Source organism: Myotis davidii, unplaced genomic scaffold, assembly GCF_000327345.1.
Source record: "Myotis davidii unplaced genomic scaffold, ASM32734v1 scaffold875, whole genome shotgun sequence".
In the NCBI taxonomy this organism is placed as follows: Eukaryota; Metazoa; Chordata; class Mammalia; order Chiroptera; family Vespertilionidae; genus Myotis; species Myotis davidii.
The window spans coordinates 9301-21336 of record NW_006286244.1 but is presented as its reverse complement, the minus strand read 5'-3'; the positions used below and the strand labels follow the sequence as shown (position 1 = coordinate 21336).

Below are 12036 nucleotides of genomic sequence, written 5' to 3'. Positions count from 1 at the left end.
AAACCCCAAGTTCTGTTCATGCGTATTTCACTCCTCAAGATGAGCAGGAGGAGACTGAAGAGGCATATGGGACACATGGACAGTAGCACCGATTTTATGGGCACATATATCTTTGCAAGTTTCAAATACTTTTAGTTATTAATAATTTAATGGGTTCCGATGTCCCTAGTTTAAAATCCCAAACAGTGTTGGATTTTATTTCTCAGTTTAAACATTATCCTTGTGCTTTACCCTTTAATCTCTATTTTTCATATAGAAAAAACTCCATGTCCTCAACCACCTCATGTAGAACATGGAAGCATTAATTCATCCAGATCTTCAGAAGACGAAAGAGAAACAGAGGAACCCAAGCTATATGCGCATGGCACCACATTAAGTTATATTTGTAAGGATGGTTTCAAATTATCCAAAGAAGATGGGATAACATGCCACCAAGGAAAATGGAGTGCTCCACCACAGTGTGTAGGTGAGGACAGCATGCAAACTAAAGTTCTGTTTTGGTGCAGTTCAGTAAGATAACCCATCGTCATCATCAAAGCCATGAGAAATAACTCTTTAGATTTATCAACATAGAAAGCCATTATATGTCACTTATATATTACCATATTTTGCCAAATGATTTTTGCATAAACAAATTAAACCAATTTTTATTACTTTTATTGGCTCATTATGAAATCACTTTTAATTCGGGCATTTCTTTCCTACTAAAACTGAAAGTGTGGTGACATGAAACTGCACTCTTCATATAAGTGTACCTATTCATATCCTACATGTTCATATGGGTTGCAATGAAGGCTTTGCCATCGGGTTTTATGAAGATTCATGTTCTCTCTCCATTGTCCATTCTCATCTCTTATAGTAGAGGATACTTCTCTTAAGATGGTTCTCAGTGTGTTTCTTTTTATTGCTCATGGTTGGTTAGGGAAGTGTTAACAGTCCCATTCTTAGATGTGTTCACATTTCTCCAAGTTCCTGCTCAGGCTGACAGCTGGACACATCACCATGGTGGTCTGTCAAGCATTTGTGCGCCTTTCCTGTCATGCGATCTTAGCACCTGGGTGATCATTTTCTTTCAAATGAAAGTACCAAATATGACAACCAGGACAGGAAGTAAAGTTCGGTTAGTGAAATGTGCAGTCATTCTTTCTTTTTTCTCTTTTCTTCTTTCTTTTAGGACTCCCGTGTGGACCACCCCCTGAGGTTTCCAACGCTGTTGTAGTTGGCAGATTAAACAGTTATCCGCATGAGGCAAAATTTACGTACACCTGTGACAGCGGATTTCAGCTTCAGGGACCTCCATATGTGGAATGTTCAGGAGGAAAATGGTCGAGTCCACCAGAATGCACAAGTACAGTGTATTTCATTTTATTCTGAGGCTGATGAATATGTTTAGTTCAGAGCATCCAGGGTAAAACTATAAAACTGTAGTAGTTCTAGAAGGTATCTCTAGAAAGTTCTGGATTCCATTAGAGAATTAATAGCCCTGGTAATATTAAAACTTTGGCAACAGGGGCCAAATTATTTCGTTTGATGTCATCCGTGTTCACTTTCCATGTGTTCTGATGGGCAACCTCTGACTTCTCATCTCTTCTTGTATCACAGCTGGTCCCTGCTCACCCACCTCATCGTTATTCAATTCATTGACAGCTCATCAGTTTTTTCCTCATAAATCCATAATGTTCTAAGATGGTTGATGTAGCCAGGCCCACATGTGTCGCCGGTTGAGCATATAACTATGAACGAGTAGGTGACAGTTCAATTCCCAGTCATAGCACACACAAGATTGCAGGATCTAATCCCCAGTAGCGGGCATGCTGGAGGCAGCCCATCAATGATTCTCTCTCATCATTGATGTTTCTATCTCTCCTTTCCACTCTGAAATCAATAAAAACATAGTTGTTTTAAGATGTTTGATGTAACTATGGGAAACCAATTTAAACAGAAGCAAGAAATGTAATATGTACATAGTGTCTGTGGTCCGTGTGGACAAATAAGAATTTGGATGTAAGAAGTTTGGTCTGGATCATGACCTGTATACCCATCTCCTCAGGCTTTCAATTCCACCATCCCCACGTGACACCTTGAATAAATGTACAATTATTCAATGTAATTGAGTCAAATCTGCTTGAATTTTCAAGTTATAAGAAAAACATTGTACAGTAGGCATTGGTTTTGTGTGTATCTATTATTCTAAAGTAAAATTATTGGACAACATGTTAAAGATTTACTGAAAAGTCTATGTTCTTGCCTTTTCAGCAATGACTTGTCCTAGCCCACCCAGCTATGTTCTGGTGAGGCCACATGAAGGAAGGTTTATGCCTCAACGTAGAGGAACGGGATGTGCACTGAGTGCTGGGCATTGGGGCCCCAGAGCCCTCAGAGTGTGACCCGGAAACAGCCGTGTCAGCGTCTCTGGGGAATCGGTAGGAAGGCAAATGCAGACTCACAGGCTCACTCAGACTCAGCATCAGAGGCTCAGGGGTTGTGACCCTGAAACCGTTGTAGCAATTCCCAGCGGGCTCTGCGCCCACTTTTGTGGAGAACCGTCTCTTCAGCCTCCTATTACTTTACTAGAGGCCAGTGCACGAAATTCATGCACTGGTTGGGTTCCTAGGGGCTGCCGGCTGCCAAACAGGTCTTCCCTCCCTTTCCCCGCCACCGGCCACGGCCTGCTGCCACTGCCGCTACTAACCAGGGCCTCCCTCCCTTTTCCCAGCTACCAGCCAACACTGCCTGCCAGGGCCTCTATCCCTTCCCCCACCTGGCCTGACCCCTGGTCAAGCTCCTGGAAGAATTTGGGTCGAGGGGACAGTTTGCATACTACACTTTTATTATATAGGATATCCACCCAAGTCTCCCCAATGAACTGCACAGTGCTCACTGCAGTGTCCTTAAGAACTCACATTATTGGAGTATTTCTGAAATAGTAAATATATTTTACTCTTATTTTTCTTTAATTTCTGTGTGGATCTTTTGATTTTTAATCTTTATTGTTGAAAGTATTACAAAAGTCCACTTTTCTTCCCATTGACCCCTTCTAGCCTGGCCTTGGCCCGCACCCCAGTCTTTCACCCCCCTGTTGTCCTTGTCCATGGGTTATGCACGAATCTATACAAGGTCTTTGGTTGTCTCTTCCCACACCCCTACCTACCATATGATATCCCTCAATGTAATATCTACACAGTGTCTGTACCTGTGTGGACAAATAAGAATTTGGATATAAGAAGTTTGGTCTTGATCATGACCTGTATGCCCATCTCGTCAGGCTTTCAATACCATCATAGTACATTTGTCCAACCATATGATATGCCTCAAAACCTGTTAATTCTTGACTTCCTGTCTCCGAAAGTGGCTACTGTCACTTATCTCCTAAAGGCCTAAAATAAACATTCAACAACATGATGTTTGTGAAACACATTTTGATGCCAAATGAGGGGTTGATTATGAGGACTGAGGGTTTACAAATTCATTGTGAATTTATATAATTGATGTTTGGTTTACTAAACTTCAAGGAAAATGTTCAGAAAAACTATCTTTTTCTCTTTATTTCTATTACGTATTAAAACTCTTTTCTTGAAGTTATTGGGGTGGCATTGGTTAGAAACTGGTGCTGGAAAAATTTCTCCCAGCACGATCATTTTGGATATATCTCCTCGAGCAAGGGAAACAAAAGAAAAAATTAACAAATAGGACTACGTGAAACTAAAAAGTTTTGCACAGCATAATCATCATTTTCATTGACCTAAAAATCTCTATTAACCTTAGAGAGAGGATGGGAATTAAATTTAAGAAATAAAAGTATAACACTAACCCCGAAAATTGGTTTATCTATTTTCAATCTAGCATGTAAATCTGTGAAGATTATCAACATCTATTGTGTCTAAATGATCGCTGCATTGTGCAAAATGCCTTTATACCAAACCAGAAGCCTAGGTATCAACATGGGGACATAGCGCATTATCAGTGCAGGCACCCTTTGGGCCTCCTTGGGAAAGCAGTGGTGATATGCTTAAGTGGGAAGTGGACAGACCCACCTGAGTGCAAGGGTGACTGTCTCATTCTCCCCTCCCAGTCTCTGTGCAGCTTCTGTAAGCACTTGGTTACTAGACTCCTGTCCAGCTGGCCTTCATTGGTTACTCAGGTTTGTTGCTCTATCCTTTCCTGTAAATCGGTTTAGGCCGGGAGGAGGTGAGTGTAGCTCCCACCTACTCCGCAGCTCCCTTAAAATCAACTGCTCACTCAATAAACCAACAATATCCTCTCTTAGAGCCCACAGGACAATGTGGGCCCCCTCCCGCTATTGACAATGGAGACATTACCACGGACCCATTAGCAGTCTACGCTCCCGGGTCCTCAGTGGAGTATCAATGCCAGGCCTTCTATGAACTTGAGGGAAACAGGAGAATAACGTGCCGTGATGGACAGTGGTCTGAGCCACCCAAATGCTTAGGTAAGTCCTTTAATATTCCGGTGGACTCTGAGTAAAATCAGTGTAATGCAGAGGTTTTACTGGTTATGATCACATGTTAATGAATTAATAAACAATTCTAGCCATATCAGGTTCAGTTCAGTGGAAGAGCTTCGGTCTGAGGTCTGAAGGGCTCCAGATTTGATTCTGGTCAAGGGCACATGCCCAGGTTGCAGGCTCCATCTCCAGTGGAGGCGTTCAGATGGCAGCCAATCAATGATTCGCTCTCATCATTGATGTTTCTATCTCTCTCCCTCTTCCTTTCTCTTTAAAATCATAAAAATATATTTTTTTTTAAAAAAAAAAAGAAAGAAATAGTTGTAGCTCTGGCTAGTGTGGCTCAGGTACCAAGAAATCACTGGTTTGATTCCAGTAAGGGCACATGCTAGGGTTGTGAGCTTAATCCCCAGTAGGAGACATGCAGGAGGCAGCAAATCAATGTCTCTCTCTCTCTCTCTCTCTCTCTCTCTCTCTCTCTCTCTCTCTCTCCTCTCTATCTAAAAATCAATACAAATTTTTTACCTTATCATATAGAAGCTTACCTCTTACCAAAAAAATTTGCTTGGTCTTCTTTTTTCAATCATGCCTGTAAATTTATGAAGATTTTCCATCTTAATTGCATCTAAATGATCGCTGCATGAGAGATCCATCGTTTTCTCTTTATTCAGGTCTCCCCTGTGTCAGCCCTCCTTCAGTGCAAAATGCCTTTATACCAAACCAGAAGCCTAACTATGGACATGGGGACACAGCACGTTATGAATGCAGGAACCGTTTGGGCCTTGTTGGGAATGCAGAAGTGACATGTTTAAGAGGGAGGTGGACAGCCCCACCGGAGTGCAAGGGTAGGTGTCTCATTCTCCCCTCCCAGTCTCTGTGCAGCTTCTGTAAGCACTTGGTTACTAGACTCCTGTGCAGCTGGCCTTCATTGGTTACTCAGGTTTGTTGCTCTATCATTTCCTATAAATCGGTTTAGGCCGGGAGGCGGTGAGTGTAGCTCTCACCTACTCCGCAGCTCCCTTAAAATCAACTGCATGCTTAGGTAAGTCCTTTAATATTCCGGTGGACTCTGAGTAAAATCAGTGTAATGCAGAGGTTTTACTGGTTATGATCACATGTTGATGAATTAATGACCAATGCTAGCCCTATCAGCTCAGTGGAAGAGCTTCGGTCTGAGGTCTGAAGGGCTCCAGATTTGATTCTGGTCACGGGCACATGCCCAGGTTGCAGGCTCCATCTCCCGTGGAGGCGTGCAGGTGGCAGCCAATCAATGATTCGCTCCCATCATTGATGTTTCTATCTCTCTCCCTCTTCCTTTCTCTCTAAAATCATAAAAAATATTTTTTTTAAAAAAAAGAAAGAAATAGTTGTAGCCCTGGCTAGTGTGGCTCAGTTGATTGGGTGTCATCCCAGGTACCAAGAAATTGCTGGTTTGATTCCAGTGAGGGCACATGCTGGGATTGTGGGCTTAATCCCCAGTAGGAGACATGGGGGGGGGCGCCAATCGATCTCTCTCTCTTCTCTCTTTCTCTCTCTCTCTCTCTCTCTCTCCCCCTCTCTATCTAAAAATCAATTAAAAAAATTTAACTTAAGATATAGAAGCTCGCCGAAACCGGTTTGGCTCAGTGGATAGAGCGTCGGCCTGCGGACTGAAAGGTCCCAGGTTCGATTCCGGTCAAGGGCATGTACCAGGGTTGCAGGCGCGTCCCCAGTAGGAGATGTGCAGGAGGCAGCTAATCGATGTTTCTCTCTCTTCAGTGTTTCTAGCTCTCTATCTCTCTCCCTTCCTCTCTGTAAAAAATCAATAAAATAAAATAAAAAAGATATAGAAACTTAACTCTTACCAAATTGCTTAATCTTCTTTTTTCAATCGTGCGTGTAAATTTATGAAGATTTTTTGTCCCAATTGCATCTAAATGATCTCTGCATTAGAGATCCATTGTTTTCTCTTCATTCAGGTCTCCCCTGTGGCAGCCCTCCCCCAGTGCAAAATGGCTTCATACCAAACCAGAAACCTAACTATGGACATGGGGACACAGCACGTTATGAATGCAGGCACCCTTTGGGCCTCATCGGGAAAGCAGAAGTGACATGTCTAAGTGGGAAGTGGACAGACCCACCTGAGTGCACGGGTAGGTGTCTCATTCTCCCCTCCCAGGCTCTGTGCAGCTTCTGTAACCACTCAGTTACTAGACTCCTGTGCAGCTGGCCTTCATTTGGTTACTCAGGTTTGTTGCTCTATCGTTTCCTGTAAATCGGTTTGGGGCCGGGAGGAGGTGAGTGTAGCTCCCACCTACTCCGCAGCTACCTACATTCAGTAAGTCAAATATTATCCTCTCTTAGAGTCTAAAGGACAATGTGGGCCCGCTCCTTCTATGGAGACATTACCACATTCCCATCACCAGTCTATGCTCCCGGGATGTAGCCAGCCCCACATGGCTCAGTGGTTGATCATCGACTTATGAACTAGGAGGTGACAGTTCAAATCCCCCGTGTGGGGTGTGCTGGAAGCAGTCCATCAGTGATTCCCTCTCATTGGTGATGAGAGGGATAGTCAATTAAATATGCTTAATGTTATTATTGTAAACAGATTTGGACAGAAACAAAAAATATATGTCCATAGTGAGTGTGACCTGTGTAGACAGATAAGAGTTTGGATGTTAGAAGTTTGGTCTGGATCATGGCCTGTATGCCCACCTCCTCAGGCTTTCAATTCCACCATCCCCGGTGACACTTTTGATAAATACAAAATTATTCAGTGTAATTGAGTCAAGACTGCTTGAATTTTCAAGTTATAAGGAAAACATTGTACAATAGGCATTAGGTTGGTGTGTATCTCCAATTCTCAAATATAATTATTTGCCAACATGTACTTTTAAAGATTTACTGAAAAGTCTATGTTGTTGCTTTTTCAGTAATGACTTGCCCTAGCCCACCCAGATATGACAACGCCATCCTCATGGCCCGGAAGAAAAACTCATACAAGTCAGGAGAACAAGTGACTTATCGATGTCCAAAATATTACCAAATGGAAGGATCCCATGTTGTACAGTGTATGAATGGCAGAAGAGGAGGGTGCCAGTGTGGTCAGGTGCGGACCCTCTTCTGGATTGTGAACTGGTAGAAGAAGGCCAAAGGATTTCTCTAGGGTATCTTTTATAAGAGGGCTAATTTCATTCATGAGGGCTCCACCCTCCTGACCTAAGCACCTCCTAAAGATCCTGCTTCTTAATACCTTCACATTGGGCATTAGCATTTCAACATATGAATCTGGGGGATATTCAGACCATAATGACATGGGTAGCTGGAACCCAGCCCTTTTATTTTTAATCTTTATTGTTGAAAGTATTCCAAAAGTCCACTTTTCTACCCATTTACCCCTTCTAGCCTGGCCCTGGCCCCTCCCCAGTCTTTCAACCCTCTGTTGTCTGTGTCCATGGGTTATGCCTGAATGCATACAAGATCTTTGGTTGTCTCTTCCTCTCCTTTCCACCCCTCCATCCCTCTGAGATTCCACAGTCTGTTGCTGTTTGGATCTTTTAAACGATGATCTTTTCCTTCAATTAAATGATATCCCTCAAAGCCTGTTAATTCTTGACTTCCTGTCTAAGAAAGAGGCTATTATCGCTTATAATCTAAAGGCCTAAAATAAACATTCAAAAACATGATGTTTGAGAAACACATTTTGATGACAAAAAAGGTATTTATGATGAATATCTAGGGTTTAGAAATTCATTTTGAATTTATATAATTCATGTTTGGATTATTAAACTCAAAGAAAAATATTCAGAAAAACTATCATTTTCTTTTTTCAATCACTTTAAAAAATTCATTTTAATTTTTATTGAATTTATTGGGATGGCATTGGTTAATAAATACTGCTGGGAAAATTGGACAGACACAAGCAAAAAAAAAAAATGAAATTGGACCACCTTCTTATACCAAAGACAAGAATAAACTCAAAATGGATTAAAGACTTAACTATAAGGTGTGAAACCATAAAAATCCTAGAAGAAATCATAGGCAATCAAATCTCAGACATTACTCCCAGCACGATCTTTTCTGATATATCTCCTGGAGCAAGGGAAACAAAAGAAAAAATTAAGTAAGTCTACGTGAAACTAAAAAGTTTTGCACAGCATAATCATCATTTTCATTAACCTTAGAGAGAGGACGGGAAATAAATTTAAGATATAGATGTTGAACACTTACCAAAAAATTGCTTTATCTTTGTCAATCTTGCATGTAAATTTGTGAAGACTTTCAAGCTCAATTGAGTCTAAATGATCGCTACCTTAGAGATCCATTATTTTTTCTCTTTATTCAGATGTCTCCTGTGGCAGCCCTCCCTCAGTGCAAAATGCCTTTATACCAAACCAGAAGCCTAGGTATCGTAATGGGGACACAGCACGTTATGAATGCAGACAGCCTTTGGGCCTCTTCGGGAATCCAGTGGTGACATGTCTAAGTGGGAAGTGGACAGACCCACCTGAGTGCAAGGGTAGGTGTCTCATTCTCCCCTCCCAGTCTCTGTGCAGCTTCTGTAAGCACTTGGTTACTAGACTCCTGTCCAGCTGGCCTTCATTGGTTACTCAGGTTGGTTGCTCTATCATTTCCTGTAAATCGGTTTGGGGCCGGGAGGCGGTGAGTGTAGCTCCCACCTACTCCGCAGCTCCCTTAAAATCAACTACTCACTCAATAAACCAACAATATCCTCTCTTAGAGTCCGCAGGACAATGTAAGCCCCCTCCTGCTATTGACAATGGAGACATTACCACGTACCCATTAGCAGTCTACACTCCCGGGTCTTCAGTGGAATATCAATGCCAGGCCTTCTATGAACTTGAGGGAAACAGGAGAATAACGTGCCGTGATGGACAGTGGTCTGAGCCACCCAAATGCTTAGGTAAGTCCTTTAATTTCCTCGTGGACCCTGGGAAATCCGTGTAATGAATGCTATGTTTGCTGTTTACAACAGAGTGCTCTGTGTGGCCAAATAAGAATTTGGATGTAAGAAGTTTGGTCTGGATCATGACCTGTATGCCCATCTCCCCAGGCTTTCAATTCCACCGTCCCCACGTGACACCTTTAATAAATGTAAAATTATTCAATGTAATTGAGTCAAGATGGTGAACAACTTTTAAGAAAAACATTTTTTATAACATTTTCAAGTTATAAGGAAGACATTGTACAGTAGGCTTTAGTTTGGTGTGTGTCTATTATTCTAGAGGATAATTATTGGCCGACATGTTAAAGATTTACTGAAAAGTCTATGTTCTTGCCTTTTCAGCAATGACGTGTCCTAGCCCACCCAGCTATGACAACGCCATCCTCGTGGGCCAGCCGAAGAACTCATACAAGTCAGGAGAACACGTGACTTATAAATTTACAGAAAAATGCAAAATGGAAGGATCCAGTGTTGTACAGTGTATGAATGGCAGGTGGATAGGAACACCCACATGCAAAGGTATTTTGGTGAATGGCTTCTCCCATCATTAGAAAATAGACGCAGGTTCTGGTGAGGCCAGATGAAGGAAGGTTTATGCCTCAGCAGAGAGGAACGGGATGTGCACTGAGTGCTGGGCATTGGGGCCCCAGAGCCCTCAGAGTGTGACCCGGAAACAGCCGTGTCAGCGTCTCTGGGGAATCGGTAGGAAGGCAAATGCAGACTCACAGGCTCACTCAGACTCAGCATCAGAAGCTCAGGGGTTGTGACCTTGAAACCGTTGTAGCAATTCCCAGTGGGCTCTACGCCCACTTTTGTGGGGAACCGTAGCTTCAGCCTCTCATTACTTTGTATCCACCCGAGTCTCCCCAATGACCTGCACAGCGCTCACTGCAGTGCCCGTAAGCACTCAAGTTATTGAAGTGTATTTTGATGAAATTATAATTCATTGTTCTATTTTCCATAATTTCATTTTGGATGTTTTCTTAAACTTTATTGTTGAAAGTATTACAGAAGTCCACTTTTCCCCCCATTTCCCCTTCTAGCCTAGCCCTGGCCCCTGACCCAGTCCTTCACCCGCCTATAGTCTGTGCCCATGGGTTATGCATGAATGCATACAGAGTTTTCGTTTATTCTCTTTCCACCCACCCATCCTCCCTCCCCTCTCTCTGAGATTCCACAGTCTGTTTCTGTTTGGATCTTTTAAGTGATCATTTTGTTCCTTCAACCAACCATATGATATCCCTCAAAGCCCGGTAATTCTTAACTTACTTTCTAAGAAAGTGGCTACTACACTTACTTTTTAAATGCCTACATTCAAAATTCAAAGACATGATGTTTGCAAACCACTTTATGAAGCCAAATAATGTATGTATTATGAGTTTCTAGGGTCTAGAAATTCATTTTAAATTTATATCATTTATGCTTGGTTTACTACATTTAAAGGAAAATGTTCAGAAAAACCATCACTTTCTTTCCATTCTATGACTTTTTAAAAAATAAAATTTATTGAATTTATTGGGGTGACTTTGGTCCAGAAATGGTGTTGGGGAAATTGGACAAATACAAGCAAAAAAAAAAATGCAATTGGACCACCACCTTACACCGAAAAATACACATTGCTCATTGCAGTGGTTAAAGTCTTACATGTAAAGTTTGAAATCATAAGAATCCTAGAAGAAATCGTAGGCAGTCAAATCTCAGACATTGCACATAGCAATATACTTGCTGATATATCTCCCCGAGCAATGGAAACGAAAGAAAAAGTAAACAAATAGAACTATGTCAAAATAAAAAGTTTCACACAGCATAATCATCATTTTCATTGGCCTAATTATGTCCATTAACCTTCAAGAGAGGATGGGAAAGAACTTCAAGATATAGAAGCTTAACTCATAAAAAAAATAAAAATATTGCTTTATCTTCTCCATTCAATCCTGCATATGAATTTATGAAGCTTTTCGGTCTCAACTGAGTTGTAAACAATCACTGAATTAGAGATCCATTTTTTTTCTCTTTATTCAGATGGCTCCTGTGGCAGCCCTCCCACAGTGCAAAATGCATTCATACAAAACCGGATGCCTCGGTATCGACCTGGTGACACAGTACTGTATGAATGCACCAACTCTTTGGGCCTCTTCGGGAATCCAGTGGTGACCTGCTTAAGTGGGGAGTGGACAGACCCACCTGAGTGCAAGGGTAGGTGTCTCACTCTCCCCTCCCAGTCTCTGTGCAGCTTCTGTAAGCACTTGGTTACTAGACTCCTGTCCCGCTGGCCTTCATTGGTTACTCAGGTTTGTTGCTCTATCATTTCCAGTAAATCGGTTTGGGGCCGGGAGGAGGTGAGTGGAGCTCCCACCTACTCCACAGCTCCCTTAAAATCAACTGCTCACTCAATAAACCAACAATATCCTCTCTTAGAGTCCACAGGACTATGTGGGCCCCCTCCTGCTATTGACAATGGAGACATTACCACGTATCCATTAGCAGTCTACACTCCCGGGTCTTCAGTGGAATATCAATGCCAGGCCTTCTATGAACTTGAGGGAAACAGGAGAATAACGTGCCGTGATGGACAGTGGTCTGAGCCACCCAAATGCTTAGGTAAGTCCTTTAATTTCCAGGT

General features: G+C 42.2%; 1 protein-coding gene across 1 annotated transcript in view; it reads left to right on the top strand.

Annotated features, from left to right (window-relative positions):
* The window catches only part of LOC102763280 (complement factor H), a 73877-nt gene that overhangs the window by 60815 nt on the left and 1026 nt on the right, over positions 1–12036 (top strand). Inside the window, exons 18-24 of the mRNA XM_015559997.1 lie at positions 176–466; positions 1175–1348; positions 8793–8966; positions 9189–9371; positions 9756–9932; positions 11436–11609; positions 11832–12014. Of these exons, the coding sequence (XP_015415483.1) occupies positions 176–466; positions 1175–1348; positions 8793–8966; positions 9189–9371; positions 9756–9932; positions 11436–11609; positions 11832–12014 (1356 nt within the window). The remainder of the gene's footprint in view (positions 1–175; positions 467–1174; positions 1349–8792; positions 8967–9188; positions 9372–9755; positions 9933–11435; positions 11610–11831; positions 12015–12036) is intronic.